Source organism: Archocentrus centrarchus, chromosome 14 (genome assembly GCF_007364275.1).
Source record: "Archocentrus centrarchus isolate MPI-CPG fArcCen1 chromosome 14, fArcCen1, whole genome shotgun sequence".
Classification (NCBI taxonomy): domain Eukaryota; kingdom Metazoa; phylum Chordata; class Actinopteri; order Cichliformes; family Cichlidae; genus Archocentrus; species Archocentrus centrarchus.
Window position 1 is genome coordinate 1,289,927 of NC_044359.1, and position 18,222 is coordinate 1,308,148.

General features: G+C 47.7%; 1 protein-coding gene across 1 annotated transcript; it reads left to right on the forward strand.

The window, feature by feature from the left end:
* The first annotated feature begins 970 nt into the window (after positions 1–970).
* On the forward strand, positions 971–11,613 carry LOC115791858 (hepatitis A virus cellular receptor 2 homolog). Its single transcript, XM_030746134.1, has 9 exons — positions 971–1,099; positions 4,274–4,400; positions 5,421–5,540; positions 8,137–8,338; positions 8,845–8,984; positions 9,081–9,152; positions 9,459–9,532; positions 9,618–9,723; positions 11,534–11,613. The coding sequence occupies exons 1-9, from the start codon at positions 971–973 to the stop codon at positions 11,611–11,613; spliced, it is 1,050 nt and encodes a 349-aa protein (XP_030601994.1).
* The last annotated feature ends 6,609 nt before the right edge of the window (positions 11,614–18,222 follow it).

Genomic DNA, 18,222 nt, shown 5'->3' on the forward strand with positions numbered 1-18,222 from the left:
GTTCAAATCCTACCTGAGTACTGTTGGCTGTTTGAAAGTCCTTGAAGTGTGTTAATGCATATACCTGTGATTAACTCACTGTTTGGTCCCTCTATAAATGTGGGGTCTTTCTGTGTGTGCATGTCCTCCCTGAGCAGTCACCTTATGAAAGAGGGGCGGATTCAAACCTGCACACTGTGGAGACGTTTGCACTGTTGCAGAACCTCTAGACAAAGTTCTTTAGGAACAGAAATAATGATGCACATGTTCTCAGGTTAGCAGCAGCACCATCATCACAGCAGGAAATGAAGCAGCGAGCATCCAGTCGAAACTGCTGAAGAAAGAGATGCTGCTGTCTCAGGGTGAGGATGAAGAAAATCTGAGGTGAGGGTCAACCTGTGCAGCTTTTCACTGCCCAGCAGCAGCACCTCCTGCAGCCCCCACACCGGACACTGCTGGAGAAAGGAAAACCATAACAGTAACACCGGGTCCAGGAATACCAGGGTAAAGGGTGGAAAACGTGACTGCTTCCAGTGGAGGTGGTGTGCTGTTTATTCCCACATCCATCTGAATGAAGCATGCTTGGGGGAGGACTTCACTGTCCCAGTTTTTTCATTTCCTTCTTCACTGTATCAGCTCCTTCTTTCTTTGTGCTGTGTCTGCAGCAGAGATGACTCAGGAAGCTTCACCCACACAGAGCTCCAACTGACCAAGAAGACAGGAAACAGCCTCTCAGCCCTCTGTGACAGGTGGTGCCACGAGGTGAACCATCTCCTCATGGGACTGTGGGGTGGTGCTAAACTGCTGAGACTGATGGAGGGTGTCCTCAGACAGAGCAGGACAGGAAGGGCCAAACCAACCACTGCTGCACCCTCTCAGCCACAGGCTGCACATCAGCACCACCTTCGAGCGACCACACAGCCTGACTTCACGTACCCTATGTGAAGTCTGATAAGACTTTGCTGAACTTGCTTCACAGTACAGGTCAGATATGGTCCTGGAGATGAGGCCCAAGAACCGGTGCAGAAACACGGCTGAACGTGGCGATCCACTGTACCATCGATCAGCTGCCAGACAGCTGCCGTGGCTGAGAGGGTGTGGGTTTGACTCCTGCTTACAGGTAAGTCATTAAGCTAAAGTCTGAGGCTGGACCTCAGGGACACATGAAGAGCTGCTGGTCAGTCGCTGCGTTGACCTCGGTGCGGTCTGTACATGTGTGTAACCGCAGCATCACACTGGTGTTTGTGCTGTGTACTAACAGAGGAGGGGAGGGAGGGGTGGGGGTCTACAGGTGGTCCAGATCCATCTCATAAAACAATAATGAGTCTGACTGCTCTTCACTCACACCTGCTGTCATAGAAACGTGTCTCTTCCTGTCTCCTCCTCGCCCTCTTCATCCTCTCCAGCTCACATTAGCATCCAGCTACACCTTCGATGCTAATCATGTTATGCTGATGTGGACGTGCTCATTAAGGCTGAGTGCCTCCGTCTGAGCGGCGGCTCATTACCGGGATGCTAATGTGGACACTCGAGCAGGAACGAGACGCACACTGAGCGCGCTCTCTGACTCCACCACACTTCACTCAACGGCTTTAAAATGATGTCACAAACCTTTATTAACACAGGAACCAGCACACACACACGCGCATACACACACGTGTACCATCATACACAGAAACACATTTATTGATCTGAATATGGTTCATATCCAGTTATTGATACTCTGTTTCCTTCATTTGGCCTAAAAATGTATTTAATCTAAAAATGAACCATAAATTAAGATCGTGGTTTCTGCTCATGTCAACAGTTTTAGAAAGTTTAACTGTCCGTACAGGACAAACACAATCAATCACTAAGGTTAGGTGCAACTCATTGTCATTATGCACACAACAAAATGATGGTTCCAGATCACCTCACCCAGAGACGAGCATCTGCGGTCATGCAGTCAGAGGCCCGTGTTACTGCTGGGCAATGTGGTTTAAGTGTCTTGCCCAAGGATATAACACAGCGCAGGGACAGGGGCTTGAACCAGCAACCCTCCAGCTGTCAGGTGAACACCTACCCACTGTGCCACTGCCACATTGCTGTTTTTGAGCTTCATTCATTTACATATTTGGTCTCAGCAGTTTTTCCTTCAGCTTCTGATGATCCCACTGAAGGAATCAGTTTTATATAATTATGATCACAAAGAAGATTCTCATTAGTCCTTTCAGCTTTATTGGTTTCTATTCATCGGTCTTTACTGTTCAGGTGGGACGGCCAAGCTTTTGACACCTGCACCCCCCACCCCCACTCCCCAGGTTAGGCTGACCCCTGCTTTAGTTAGATCACACCTTTTCTCTGAGGCATTTCAGAATCAATATAATAGTTTCTGGTCAGTTTGAGTCATTTTGGTGACTTTTTTGTTTTATTCTTTTCAGTTGTATTTATTGTTACATTAATGTTTAATGATTACTCTTTTTAGTCTTTTCCTGTTCTTTATTATCTGTGTTGGATTTTATTGCTTTCTTTTATCTCTGTGTCTCCTTTAATGTGCTCTGTCAATAAAGTTGGACTGGATTGAGTTTCTGAGTCCAAAGTGTGGAAGAACTGATGTAACCAATAAACTACAGAATTATCAGCACAAAAAGGATCTGACGGCCTCAAAAAACCAGCAAGAAAAACTCTGTGACATCACTGAGGACCAGAAACAGGAAGTCAATCCCAGAGCCTGAGCAGCAGGTCTGAACAAAACTGATCCAGCACAGGTGTGAAAATCCTTCAGGAAGTTCTGATTGTTTCATAGGTGTATGAGCCCCCTCACTAACAAGCCTGATTTATTTAAAAATGACTTCTTCCTGTTCCTTCCTTTCACAATAAAAACCCTGAAAATGCACCCTGTAAGACTGCTGTACTAAAGTCACTCACAGATCTGTATAAAGTAACTGTGGAGACAGTTAACAGTCACATGAAGGGAAGGGAACAGATTCCAGGTCAGCAGGAAGAAACACTGACAGATTTCTGAGTGTAGCAGTGACAGGAAGTGCACTCAGACTGAGACTAATCACCGTCAGTAATCACACTGATCTATTTCCTGTTTCCAGAGTTACTTTATTAACTGATGTAAATCAGATTTAATGTGCAGCACAGACTCAGTGTGAACGTGGAGGAAGGAGAGACTTGCAGGTATGAAAGCAACATTGACGCCATCTGTGACCTTTGAACTCATCTCAAAGGTCTTCGTGCTGCTGGCTGCTCTTCATCGCTGAAGGTGAGGTTGTGGTCAGTGCTGTGGGTTCAGAGCTCACTGTGTGTCTTTTTGATCCATGGAAATAAAGATGGGTTATATTTATATTTGAGGGACCTCTGCTGATTGCTGCTCTTCATCCTGAGGTTAAGGCATCATTTGTTGGCCGTTTCTTCTTCTGTGGTGTTTTAATGGCAGCAGCTGCAGGATCAGCGGGTCGGATGGAGACCAGAGGCTCGGCTCAGATACTAAAAGAAACAAACACGCGACCACACGCTGCTTCCTGTCGGCAACACCATAGTGGCCATGGCAACCACTAATAAAGTGACATCAGCGAGTAACAAGGTCGACCCGATTCCCTCCGCCAGGTTAACGAGGCTCTGACCTCCTCCTCCCCCTCAGCAGGCGGCGTGTTGTTGTTAACATCTCGGCAGCTGCTCCGCATTCGGCTGCATGAATTAAATCTGAGTTTGGCCTCAGTCAGAGAGGCGAGCATCCACCTGCTCCATAAAACAGGAGGACCACCGATGAGGGGAGGAGGAGGAGGAGGCCAGGCAGTGACACCATCATCAATAAATCCTGCAGAGAGCTCAGTAAATATCACGTCTGTGTTCATGATCTCACTCGTGTTCATACTCATGACCTTCACCCATCATCTGTTTCACAGCTTCTCTCCATGCTCCCTGCAGCTCCGGTGGGAGTCAGGTCACTGTGATGGTGCCTTCTGTCGCCCGGGTGTGAACAGGCTGCGGCAGGACTTCCCCGACCGATGCCTCTAAAACGTATTTAAAGCTGAGTTCACGGTTCTGTGTTAGTTTCCCTTCCTGCAGCTGTGTTCCTCTGCAGAGCCACACAGAGGGGAACACGCTGTTCTCCAAAATCCCAGCAGGCTGTGGGTGAGGCTGTGAGGGAGTTCACCACCATCAGGAGGAAACATCAAAGCTCCAAAAACACGGCGGCTGCAGGGACACCGCTCACCGTTTCACTCTCCTCGCTGCTGAAGGGCCAATGACAGCACAGAACAGCTGACACTGCCCTCTGGTGACGGTAAACAGCTACAACACGTAGACGAGGGTCTGCGCAGAAGCACGACAGAGCCGTAACGGCCCGAGGATCAACGTCTACCTGAAGGACATGAACTTTACTCTAAAGTCCAGAGGATGTGATGGCTGGAGCCTACCCCAGCTGTCACAGGGTGAGAGGTCACCAGCCTGCTAGAGGGCCTTATTACAGAGAGACAACCACTCACAGCTTTGGGCAATTTAAAACTAATGAACCAAACCCCACAGACGGTGGCAGGGAACCAGACTACACAGACAGAACACTCTGACCAAGGTGGACTCGAACCTGGGACCGTCTTGCTGTGAGGCAGCAACATTAACCACCACACCACCTGTTCCTCTGCTGGTTTCCCTTTAAGTTATTAAGTTATTGAAGGTGGAGAGTCAGCCTGAAGCTGCTCATTTCACTCACTAAAGTGGGGACTTTGGGGGAAGCGTGGGCTGCAGCTCCCTTTAAAACTACAATCAGGTGCATGATGGGAGCTGCTCCTCCTGACCTTCAACATATTTATGAATACATGAAGTGTTTATATTTCCTGCAGCAGGACCGTGATTAGAGAGGAATGTGGCACAAAATCATGATGGAGAGAAAGGAGGCTGAAAATAACTGACCTTTGACCTCTGGGTGTCTTCACTGGGCAGGAGAGGAGGTGCATGAAGAGAGCAGAAACAGGGAGCACTGAGAGGTGCTGATCACATGACTGCAGGTGGAGCTGCTGCAGCCTCTTCCACAGAGGACCTTCAGGGGCCTGAAGTTTGAGGTCCATCCTCATTAAACACTTCTGCCATAACAGCGTTTATCAATTATGACAGAAGATAAAAAATGAGGAAACCGACACTCAGGGTTTGACCTCTGACCCTCAGCTCTCCTGAGCCAGGCCACATCCCGCTGAGCTAACAGCAGCCTGTGTGCAGCATCTGGACCGGGACATGTGTGAGCGGGCTCAGGAGCTCTGATCCTCACACTCCTGCTGAGGCTCAGATGAAGGAAACACTGACAGGGACTCCTGCTCCACAGGTGAGCTTCAGTAAGCAGCCTTACTGTTGGTTACAGCTCACACCTGTCGGCAGGTGTGTGGTTAAGGAACCGAGTCTGTGTGAATTCTCCTGTTCAGACAGAAAGGTGTTCTAACTTTGAGTAAATGAATTTAAAGGTCACAGATCATTCAGTGCTGTTTTCTGCTGCGTGCTCATCAGCGCTGAAGATGGTCTACGAGGGAACAACGCCGCATCAGAGCCGGAGCCTCAGGACGGGGGTTCAACTCCCACTCAAGGTATGCAAAACACTCAAACCTAAAACTCTTAAACTAAACTCAAACCTAAAAACCTTAAAAACCCTCAAACTAATCTAAAACATAAAAACCTTCAATCTAAACTAAACTCAAATCCTCAAATGAAACTAAACCAAAACTCCAAACGGTTCCTCACCTGCGTTCGCGTCGTGGATTTACGTTGTCAACGATTTCCATCGTCAGCCATTTCTAACATCACTGACCTTGGAGCGAGGACGCTGAAGGTAAGACCTGGTGTGTTGAGGAGCTAGCTTGAGCAAAGCTAGCTAGCTTGACAGGTTTTTTTTTTTTTTAGTTTGCTGAATGCTAACATGTTAGCAGTTAGCTCATTGGCTTTCTAATGAACAGCTCACACCTGTTGGCAGGTGTGTGGTTAAGGAACCGAGTCTGTGTGAATTCTCCTGTTCAGACAGAAAGGTGTTCTAAGGTGGAGTAAATGAATTTAAAGGTCACAGATCATTCAGTGCTGTTTTATGCTAACCTGTTAGCAGTTAGCTCATTAGCTTTCTAATGAACAGCTCACAGCTAGCTCTGCAGATTTCGTTTGTCTTGAGTTGAATCTGAATAAGATCTCCAGCCCCACCGGCTCAGATGCAGCCTCCACCGTGCTGCACAGAGGGCTGCAGACACCCTCTGCTGGACCTCTCCTGACCTCCTCCGTACTTACTGACAGATCCATCCCTCCATCAGACCTGCTGCTGATGTTCTTCGTATGGCAGACCTCAGCCTTTCCTCCCTGTTTCCCTTCCTTTAGAACGTCTTCCTGACAGCCACCCTTCCACTGAGACCATCTCTGATGAAGAGTAGATGGGTCAGCTGAGGGTCCCAATGCTGGTTTCTTAGCACACAGTGCACACCATGCTGCAGATATGCCATGTTTTCAGCTCTTTGGGATCACCTCGATGTAGGGCTGTGTTACTTTATTCTGTGACAGGCTGTGAGGAACAAAGAGCCTAAAGAGGCCATTTAAAACTGGCTCTTTGCTGACTTGTGTGTTATGTGTAGTGGGTCAGGAGCTTTTTATGCTTGAATGATTGGAGCTTCCTCTGATGTCAGGTACAAGGACTGGACTGAAAATCAGTGCAAAACCAGCCAAAGTTCAAAGAAGACCTTCAGGAAGCTGAAGAACTGTGAGGTCTGGCTGCCTGGAGGCAAAATAGAAAGAAATGAGGGGTGGCTCAAGACTTTTGCTCAGTACTGTATCCCTGATGAAGCTGTAACTGAGGCTTTTGCAGAGGCTTTTAGAGCTTTGACTGCTGAGTGAGTACATTTGGAAGCATGCTTCAGGAGGTTAATGCTGCTGCTGAATGCAGACGTGTGCTCATTTCTGTTACCCGGGCAGGATGGAGAGCATCAGGGTGGAGACCATCAGGGTGGAGACCATCAGGGTGGAGAACATCAGGGTGTAGAGCATCAGGTTGGAGAGCATCAGGGTGTAGAACATCAGGGTGGAGAGCATCAGGATGGAGAACATCAGGGTGTAGAACATCAGGGTGGAGAGCATCAGGATGGAGAACATCAGGGTGGAGAGCATCAGGATGGAGAGCATCAGGGTGTAGAACATCAGGGTGGAGAGCATCAGGATGGAGAGCATCAGGACGGAGACCATCAGGGTGGAGACCTGGGGGTTGGTCCTGGGACAGCAGCCCGTCTGTTTCTGCTCTTGGCTCTTGAACATGTTTTGCGACCTCTGGCCTGTTTGTGGCAGCAGTCTGACTATAAATAACTGGATGAGTGGAAAAGGGAAGTCGCAGCGATGACTCGACCATCTGACTCGTCATCCGTCTGTCTGTTCATCCATCCGTTAGTCTGCAGCAGACACAACACCACCATGCTGCCGCTGCTGCTTCACTCCTTCGCTGCCGTCTGCTTCCTCTCAGGTGAGTCTGAACCTGCAGGTCAGGGTCATTTAAAGGGTCACAGTTCTTCACAGCTGGGTGGATATTTGTTTGAAACCGCTGGATTTGGATCCTGAACAATCGGAATAACAGAAACAGCAGTGGGAATAAAACAGCTGGAATAAAACAGGATTAAAAAGGTTCGGCGGATGACTGCCCCTCCCTGAGCCTGGTTCTGCTGGAGCTTTCTGGAGTTTTTCCTTCCCACTGTCACCAAGTGCTGCTCATAGGGGGTCGTTTTGACTGTTGGGTTTTCTCTGTATTATTGTAGGGTCTTTACCCACAATACAAAGCGCCCTGAGGCGACTGTTTGTTGTGATTTCACGCTATATAAATAAAATTGAATTGAACTGAATTGAAAATCTGACCTGAGAGCAGGTCGTACCAACCACACACTCAGCCATGTTTGAACCCTTTAATGAGTCAGTGTCCAGCAGGACGCAGCTAAAAGCTTCATTTACAGGCTAAATGCTGTGGTGGCTCTTTACTGTGTGATTGTCAGGAGCCTTTAAGGGGCCCTCTTTTAGCCAGGTGTTCCTTCAGAACATCATTTATTAGCAGCCAGGAGGACACAGAGCTCCTGCCTGTGATCAGAGTCAACATCAGGAGTCACTTCACTTCGTGTCTCATCTCAGTGTCATCACAGCTCTAACAAACTGCTGCGTTTGTCTTCCCGTCAGCGCCGACTCGTGTATCAGCGGTCACCACGGATACGCTGGTGGGCCGGGTCGGGAGGAAGGCGATGCTGCCGTGCCGCACGGAGGCGGCGAAAGAGAGAGGAGCAGAGGTGTGCTGGGGGAGGGGCAAGCCTTCGCTGTTCACCTGCCACAACACGGTGCTCAGCAGCGCTGCAGACCACGTCACGTACAGGAAGTCCTACAGGTACGCACGGGCCTCAGGTGTGAGTCTGACATCCTGTTTGCTTCACTGCAGCGGCTCACAGACTTTACTTACAAAACATCACAGATGTGACACGTTCATCAAGACTCCAGAGTTTTTAAATCTCAGGAATCAGTGTGCATGAGAGCGTCTCACACCTGATGATCTGTAACATCCAAATAAATCCCAGAGTTTCAGCAAACTGGAACTCTGGGTCCAGTGAAGCCACAGCAGCCATGTTATTGGTCAGATAATTACATTAAAAAGGCTCCAACAGCACAAACACGGCGCAGGGGTCCAGTTCAGGTGAAGCCGAGCAGACAGCGAGCAGCTTCAGCATCGTTCAGCCGAGCAGCTTCATTCAGATTCAACCTGCAGCACCCGATTTTGGGCCACACGGGGGCAGCAAAGCTACACTCGTGTGATCCTAGACTAAGAATAAAGAGCTGATGAAGAACAGATCCCTGTGATGGGTGTTTGTTAAGATGAGTTACATCTCCCCTCTGCAGGTACTCTCTGGCCTCCTCCTCCTCCTCTCTGTCCATCTTAAGCCTGCGGCCGTCAGACTCGGGTTTCTATCACTGCAGGGTTCAGGTACCCGGACTCTTCAACGACCAGACCTTCACCGTCTTCCTCCTCATCGTCAGCTGTGCGTTCACTCATCAGGCTCTCCTTACACACTTGTTTTGGGCTTTGGTGTTTTTGTGAAAAACAAAGTAACATTTTCAAATCTGCTCGTCTGCAGCTCCCTCTGAGGCCGCAACAGAAAACTCTGAGCTCTCAAACCAAGACCTGAACGCACCACACACCACAGCAAGTAAGTGCAGTTTCTGAGCGGAGGACTCACAGACCTCTGCAGAGGAGTCGCCCCCTGCTGGTCACTCATCTGTGGATTTTATCAGAGGAATTTGGTATTCCTCTTTTTAAACTGTGCAGGTGAGGTGCTGAGCATCCTCTCACACCTGCAGCCTCTGGAAGGTGCTAACTGATCCGTGCTCAGTGTTGGTGTACTTTAGTAAAGATGCTGAGCTTCATCACTCATATCCTCCACCAGCTCTGTAGAAATAAACACCAACAAATGTCATCATCATCATCATCCTCATCATCATCCTCTGTTCATCAGGTCACATCAACCAGGACACAGGACGTGATGTCACAGGGGACAGCAGCACAGAGCCGGTGGTGGCTCTGGTTCAGGTACCAAACACTTCCTGTTATGTTTGTTGATGAATTCTGGCCTCTGTGTGTTTTCATGTTTGTTTGTTTGTTTGTTTGTTGGCAGTCAGCTGTGCAGCAGCAGGTAAACACTCTGCAGGTGTTTGTGGGAAACACAGTCAGAGCCTCCACCCTCATCTTCATCCCAGCTCTGGTGCTGGCTGCAGCTTACAGTCAGTACACACACACACACACACACACACACACACACACACACACACACACACACACACACACACAGACACACTCCTTCCCTCTGATTGGCTGTTTGGTGCTAGTCTCACCTCCAGGTGTATCATATTACCCTGTGTTGAAGCAGGAGGGTTCCACTCGGATCTTTTTAGGATCGTTTTTGTTTTTTCTTGTCGAAATTGTGAAACAGCGCCACCGTCCCGAAGGTTTACATGTTGTGGATGAAAGTGGAACTGCAGCTGTTGTAGTAAATCCTGCAGAAATGTAGCGTAAGGTGAAACAGCGCCACTCGCACACACAGAGCTGTCCCGTGGACAGAGGTGGTACTGCACGGTGTGACTGTAACCTCTGACAGTCCTCGTTAGTATAGTGGTGAGTATCCCTTACTCTTATTTCGAACATCCTTTCTTACCTTTAATAAATGAATACGGGGCACTGATTGCTGTAGCGAGCGTTGGGTTAACTGTCCTGTCTCGGCTAAAGTTTCAAAGTGGAAATTTTTAGAAGTACCGCATCGCAAACGCACAACAGCGCCACAAGGGTCATAGTGGCCAAAAATATATTACATCCGTAGTGGTTTAGCACTACCATAGAGAATGAATGGGAAACGGTTTAGGCCGTTTAGCTAAATAATTCTCGGCTTCCGCGCGCGGAGACCGGGGTTCGATTCCCCGACGGGGAGGTCAGTTTTTGTCCACAGGTACAAAAAACATGAGAAATTAGATGAATTAAATACAGTTAGATGTTAAAGTTGATTAACTGTAGTGGAAGAACTGTATTGTAGTAAAACATAAGTGATAAAATTAGCAGAAGTTAACTGAGTTGTTACAGAAATGTGAACTTTTCATTTCTGTATTTTTTTTTTGTAAGAGCTGAAAGTCAGACATTTCAGACACATTCACATTCAGTGTTTGTGTGACTAAAATCCTGCTCGATAGCCGGGGATTGGTCTGCCACCCCCACCTGACTTATATACTGCTCCCACCCCTACGATGCCTCCTGCAGGTCGTGGGGCTACAGGAGAGCCATGTTTCCTCTTCGAGCTGCGCCTGGGCCTGGGTCACAACATCCTGTTAACAGTTTGTGCTGCAGTGGATGGTGACAGTCTGACATCCCCCATTATCGATTTCACACTAACCTATACTCTGACCCGAGGACTCTGACCCGAGGACTCTGACACCAGGACTCTGACCCGAGGACTCTGACACGAGGACTCTGACACGAGGACTCTGACCCGAGGACTCTGACACGAGGACTCTGACACCAGGACTCTGACCCGAGGACTCTGACACGAGGACTCTGACACGAGGACTCTGACACGAGGACGGGCCTGAGGCTCCAGCTTCCGCCCTCTCACAGAGCTGTGATGCAGCCCAGCTCTCTGTGAATGGGACTCATGCTGTTTCAGTCTTTATGCAGATGAGTTTATGGGTCAGTGAGGCTGAAATCAGCTGATGATGAAACACTGAAACTGCTCCAGGTGACCACAGTCGACGTAGGAAATATTAACTGAGCCGACAGAATAATTAAAGCATAGCTGGTGTATAGATGGAGTGCTTCTGTTTGGAGCAGGGTTAAAGGTCACAGTAAAGCGACATTAGCGGGTTAGCAAGCTGTGTCGGCCTTAAAGTCTCTTTACCTGCTGAATCACCGTGGTAACTGATGCTGAGCACATCAGCTGGTCAGAGTTTCAGTTTAAAAGCACACAGATTCCCTGCAGGGTGAATCCGGTTTATATGAGCGGCTAACATCATGAATGAAGCCCTCAGGACTCTGATTGTGTTCCTGCAGGAGTTTGGAGGTTGAAACAGGAAGCAGACCGGAGGCCGGGCCAAGCAGAGGAGGCGGAGGAGGAGAGCAGCGCCATGTGAGGCCGACCTGATTACAATCATAGGTTCCAGATGAAGTGGGAATTCTCACCTGGAGCACCCCTCAGCTCGGATTTCGGAGCGGCCCCACTTTCCCTGAGTGACTGCAGACTGTAGACACTGTGGTGCATCCACGAAGCTGCTGCTGCAGTGTGTAAGTGCTGCGCTACTAATGATGCAGGAGTGACTGCACCTAAACAAGATAAACACATCCTGTTTTTCACACTTCACAACTACACACTCGACCCCGGAGTGACGTCACTCCGAGTCCTGAGAGCTGAGGAATCTGGATCAGCTGATCAGCATCAGACGACATGTTAATCCGAGCAGAAGAAGAATGTTTGTGAGTCCTCAGACTGTGTGACTGTGTCAGAAATAAAGTTGTTTCCTTTAAACAGTGAATTCCATGTTTGTGGTGTTGTCAGTGTTACAGAGCCTCTCAGTTATTCTAGCAGCAGCTGCCTTTGAGCACTCCAGGGGCTGAATCAGTGACGAGACTGAGAATCTCATTCCTGTCACAGGATTTTAAATTTACCCTTTGACTGTTTTGTGGGCTAATTTAGTTTAAATGTCTCTGAAATATGAGCATGTCTAACAGAAACAAAGCCGGGGTCAGTGCTGACTCACCTCGTCTCAGATCCTTCACATCTGAATTTGGAGCTGCTGATGGAGCTCAACAGGAAACACAAACTGTCCAGGTCAGTTCTGTCGCTTCTTCAGCTCCTCGTTAACAATCAGCCAATCACACAGCAGACCTGCTGAAGTTCAGCCTGAGCTTCACAATGAGGCAGGGGCATGGTTGTTGGTGTGAGAGTCTCAGAAACTCACAGCACCTCTGGGTTCACAGAGCTGCAGCTTTCTGGGAGGAAACGCCTCGCCTCGCTGAGACGGCCTCAGCAGATCTCAGGCCAGCAGGGCTGCTTGGGATGCAGAGGAACAGGAGAGTCTCATCATGGATGCAGCAGCTGTGGGTTGGACCAAAATCTGAGGAGCAGCCTGATGAATCTGAGCTGTGAAGAACTAAAGCTGCTCTGAAAGAAAAAGTGTCCACCAGCAGGTGTACCTAATAAAGTGGCAGTGATTTACTGTACTGTGATGTAATGAATCCATAATGACGCATTAAACAGTTTTTATATGAACTCCTCGAGCCTTCCACATCTGCCGACTGGCTGCTTGGGGTGGGGGGGTCTGAGCTAACAGACGATGGTAACAGATGACGTCATTACGACTGTGACGACCTCACTAATTGATCAGAGCATTAGGAGTCAGCAGTTGTCAGTAACGTATAGCACAGTGATACGTGGTTCAGGCCCGCAGACACAGGACTGGCTGCGTGTATGAAAGGGTCACGTGAGCCTGCGACCCCAGCCTTTTCGGGCCTGTGATGGGCCGCTCTGCGCCAGTGGGACAGAAACGGTTGGTGTTGGTGTGGATGAAGTAAGTGGAGCCAGCAGACTCAATTACTGTCTTTCTGTTTTCTGACGGGGTTCTCTCGGTGTTTGCAGCACTAACTCCGCCCGGTGTTTATTATCCAGCCATCCGTTTTTTTCATTTCGGTGCATTTGGCCTGTTTTGCGCTGTTTATCTCGGCCTCACAGCTGCGCAGTGAACTGCAGATGATTATTTAGAACACAAATCACAGAAAACTTTTCATACCTGTTCATTTACACGTTTTCATTGTTTCATCTCCGTCATTTTATTGTTTCCTCAGAAGTCAAAGTCTAAACTGTCCTAAAATCATCCTGAGTTTTTCCTGCTGCAGTACTGCAGTTTGACCAGCAGGGGACGACCGCAGAACAGTTCTGCTGTGTTGGTGGTTCGCCATTCGTTGGGTTGGTCACCGTAGTGGTTAAAAAAGGTACTGCAGATGACAGGCCCACGCCAGTCCTCGTTAGTATAGTGGTGAGTATCCCCGCCTGTCACGCGGGGGCCCATCGCGTATAAACACAAGAACAACATGATATAACAGTTTAAGTTAAGGTTCAGTTTTGGAGGGCAATTCGTCGTGTAAAACAATTGTACTCCAGTTCTGAACCCATCCATCCATTTTCTTCCGCTTATCCGGGGCCGGGTCGCGGGGGCAGAAGCCTAAGCAGAGAAGCCCAAGCTCCCTCTCCCCAGCCACCTCCTCCAGCCCATCCGGAGGGACCCCAAGGCGCCCCCAGGCCAGCCGAGATACACAATCTCTCCAGCGTGCCCCGGGTCCACCACGGGGCCTCCCCCCGGTGGGACATGCCCGGAACACCTCACCCAGGAGGCGGCCAGGAGGCATCCTAATCAGATGCCCGAGCCACCTCAACTGGCTCCTTTCGATGTGGAGGAAACCTTTCATTAACCCCTTAACTGGCAGCAAAAAAATCACCTGACAAAAACTACATAACGCCTTCTGGTTATTATTGGCTCTGAAAAACCCATTTCATAGCCTATTAATCGGCTGCGTCTGGTCCGCGTGCCGAATGAAGTGCATTTATATGGCAGGCTAGACCCGCCCATTTTGACTGACACCTCATTTGGCCAATAATGTTAAGAAATGGGTTTCCCAGAGCCAATAATACTCAGAGGGCGTCACGTAGCTTTGTCAGGTGATTTGGTGCAGCCAGTTACATGATTGGCCGAATGACGTGTCAATAAAAATGGGAGGGTCTAGCCTGCCATATAAAAGGGACTACAAACGGCCCGTCACCGGGCCCTTGCCAGTTAAGGGGTTAAAAACCTGTCTTGGTCTTGGAGGAGGTATCCGAGTGGCCCCTTGCGGAACACCACACAGGTTTTACCTGGGTAGAATACAACTTTCTTGTGCATCTTGACATAGAAAAAAGTAAGAAATAAACATAATTTGATTTTAAAAATATCATTTTGACACAAATACAGAGCTTTCAGGTCATAATCACATGACCTTTGACCCCACAAAAAAGGACAAATTTATCAAAAGAAATAAATTAAAAATAATGCTGCACATTGTGGTAGGGTTTAGACAGCAAGCTCCAGGAGAAAGGTGAGGAGACAGAAGAAGTGTTTTAAAGAGCACTGACAGGAGAATACATGTATTAAACTGTGGCCAGGGTTCAGCTGACTTAGTGAAAGCTTACTCTAGCTTACAATAGTTGTGATAAAAATGTATTTTATCCAGGCATTGCAAACTATTCTGTCTGTAAATAAAAATCATTCATGGTTGAGTGATTATTTGTTTATTCACAATTATTTATGTCAGTTGCAGTAGTCAAGCTTAACCTAAAACTGGTAGCTATAGTGTCATAGCACCTAAGTATTGCTGGCAGATTTTCAGCATATGCCTATCATGTTTATTCATTAGCGAGCATCGCTCACGTTAGTCAGATATCGCCCACTGATTCCTTGCTATTACAACACAATCACTGTACACATGAATGAAAAATAGCAGCAGCTTCATTCATAATTTAGCGTGTCATCTCACTACGAGCCATTAATACGCTGTTTAATTACACTACACTAGTAACCTTTGTGTCACAGCGGCCTCTTAGTGTTGGCAAAATATGTACAGAACTTTGTCAGAAACCCACCGAGCTTTTTTTAACAGTACAATCTGTTAATAACACACATGAAAAAATAAAACATCATGTTCATTCATATTTAGCATGTCATTTCACCACAGCTAATGAATGATCATGGTAGCCAAGCGACGGAAGGACGCTAGTTTACGTGACTGCACCAGTAAATGAATTCACAACGAACACTTGTGATCCTGGACCTGCATATTCATTGTGTAGATTTACTCTTATTTCGAACATCCTTTCTTACCTTTAATAAATGAATACGGGGCACTGATTGCTGTAGCGAGCGGTGGGTTAACTGTCCTGTCTCGGCTAAAGTTTCAAAGTGGAAATTTTTAGAAGTACCGCATCGCAAACGCACAACAGCGCCACAAGGGTCATAGTGGCCAAAAATATATTACATCCGTAGTGGTTTAGCACTACCATAGAGAATGAATGGGAAACGGTTTAGGCCGTTTAGCTAAACAATTCTCGGCTTCCGCGCGGGGGCCCATCGCGTATAAACACAAGAACAACATGATATAACAGTTTAAGTTAAGGTTCAGTTTTGGAGGGCAATTCGTCGTGTAAATCAATTGTACTCCAGTTCTGAAACCCATCCATCCATTTTCTTCCGCTTATCCGGGGCCGGGTCGCGGGGGCAGAAGCCTAAGCAGAGAAGCCCAAGCCTCCCTCTCCCCAGCCACCTCCTCCAGCCCATCCGGAGGGACCCCAAGGCGCCCCCAGGCCAGCCGAGATACACAATCTCTCCAGCGTGCCCCGGGTCCACCACGGGGCCTCCCCCCGGTGGGACATGCCCGGAACACCTCACCCAGGAGGCGGCCAGGAGGCATCCTAATCAGATGCCCGAGCCACCTCAACTGGCTCCTTTCGATGTGGAGGAAACCTTTCATTAACCCCTTAACTGGCAGCAAAAAAATCACCTGACAAAAACTACATAACGCCTTCTGGTTATTATTGGCTCTGAAAAAACCCATTTCATAGCCTATTAATCGGCTGCGTCTGGTCCGCGGGCCGAATGAAGTGCATTTATATGGCAGGCTAGACCCGCCCATTTGACTGACACCTCATTTGGCCAATAATGTTAAGAAATGGGTTTCCCAGAGCCAATAATACTCAGAGGGCGTCACGTAGCTTTGTCAGGTGATTTGGTGCAGCCAGTTACATGATTGGCCGAATGACGTGTCAATAAAAATGGGAGGGTCTAGCCTGCCATATAAAAGGGACTACAAACGGCCCGTCACCGGGCCCTTGCCAGTTAAGGGGTTAAAAACCTGTCTTGGTCTTGGAGGAGGTATCCGAGTGGCCCCTTGCGGAACACCACACAGGTTTTACCTGGGTAGAATACAACTTTCTTGTGCATCTTGACATAGAAAAAAAGTAAGAAATAAACATAATTTGATTTTAAAAATATCATTTTGACACAAATACAGAGCTTTCAGGTCATAATCACATGACCTTTGACCCCACAAAAAAAGGACAAATTTATCAAAAGAAATAAATTAAAAATAATGCTGCACATTGTGGTAGGGTTTAGACAGCAAGCTCCAGGAGAAAGGTGAGGAGACAGAAGAAGTGTTTTAAAGAGCACTGACAGGAGAATAAATTTATTAAACTGTGGCCAGGGTTCAGCTGACTTAGTGAAAGCTTACTCTAGCTTACAATAGTTGTGATAAAAATGTATTTTATCCAGGCATTGCAAACTATTCTGTCTGTAAATAAAAATCATTCATGGTTGAGTGATTATTTGTTTATTCACAATTATTTATGTCAGTTGCAGTAGTCAAGCTTAACCTAAACTGGTAGCTATAGTGTCATAGCACCTAAGTATTGCTGGCAGATTTTCAGCATATGCCTATCATGTTTATTCATTAGCGAGCATCGCTCACGTTAGTCAGATATCGCCCACTGATTCCTTGCTATTACAACACAATCACTGTACACATGAATGAAAAATAGCAGCAGGTTCATTCATAATTTAGCGTGTCATCTCACTACGAGCCATTAATACGCTGTTTAATTTACACTACACTAGTAACCTTTGTGTCACAGCGGCCTCTTAGTGTTGGCAAAATATGTACAGAACTTTGTCAGAAACCCACCGAGCTTTTTTTAACAGTACAATCTGTTAATAACACACATGAAAAAATAAAACATCATGTTCATTCATATTTAGCATGTCATTTCACCACAGCTAATGAATGATCATGGTAGCCAAGCGACGGAAGGACGCTAGTTTACGTGACTGCACCAGTAAATGAATTCACAACGAACACTTGTGATCCTGGACCTGCATATTCATTGTGTAGATTTACTCTTATTTCGAACATCCTTTCTTACCTTTAATAAATGAATACGGGGCACTGATTGCTGTAGCGAGCGGTGGGTTAACTGTCCTGTCTCGGCTAAAGTTTCGAAGTGGAAATTTTTAGAAGTACCGCATCGCAAACGCACAACAGCGCCACAAGGGTCATAGTGGCCAAAAATATATTACATCCGTAGTGGTTTAGCACTACCATAGAGAATGAATGGGAAACGGTTTAGGCCGTTTAGCTAAACAATTCTCGGCTTCCGCGCGGGGGCCCATCGCGTATAAACACAAGAACAACATGATATAACAGTTTAAGTTAAGGTTCAGTTTTGGAGGGCAATTCGTCGTGTAAAACAATTGTACTCCAGTTCTGAAACCCATCCATCCATTTCTTCCGCTTATCCGGGGCCGGGTCGCGGGGGCAGAAGCCTAAGCAGAGAAGCCCAAGCCTCCCTCTCCCCAGCCACCTCCTCCAGCCCATCCGGAGGGACCCCAAGGCGCCCCAGGCCAGCCGAGATACATAATCTCTCCAGCGTGCCCCGGGTCCACCACGGGCCTCCCCCCGGTGGGACATGCCCGGAACACCTCACCCAGGAGGCGGCCAGGAGGCATCCTAATCAGATGCCCGAGCCACCTCAACTGGCTCCTTTCGATGTGGAGGAAACCTTTCATTAACCCCTTAACTGGCAGCAAAAAAATCACCTGACAAAAACTACATAACGCCTTCTGGTTATTATTGGCTCTGAAAAACCCATTTCATAGCCTATTAAT

Excerpts from the sequence above, each read along its gene's own strand:
- LOC115791858 (XM_030746134.1), top strand. The coding sequence starts at position 971 with ATGGTCCTGGAGATGAGGCCCAAGAACCGGTGCAGAAACACGGCTGAA. Across the intron at positions 4,401-5,420 it reads CCTACCCCAGCTGTCACAGG|GTCACAGATCATTCAGTGCT; the intron begins GTGAGAGGTCAC and ends ATGAATTTAAAG. Across the intron at positions 9,533-9,617 it reads CGGTGGTGGCTCTGGTTCAG|TCAGCTGTGCAGCAGCAGGT; the intron begins GTACCAAACACT and ends GTTTGTTGGCAG.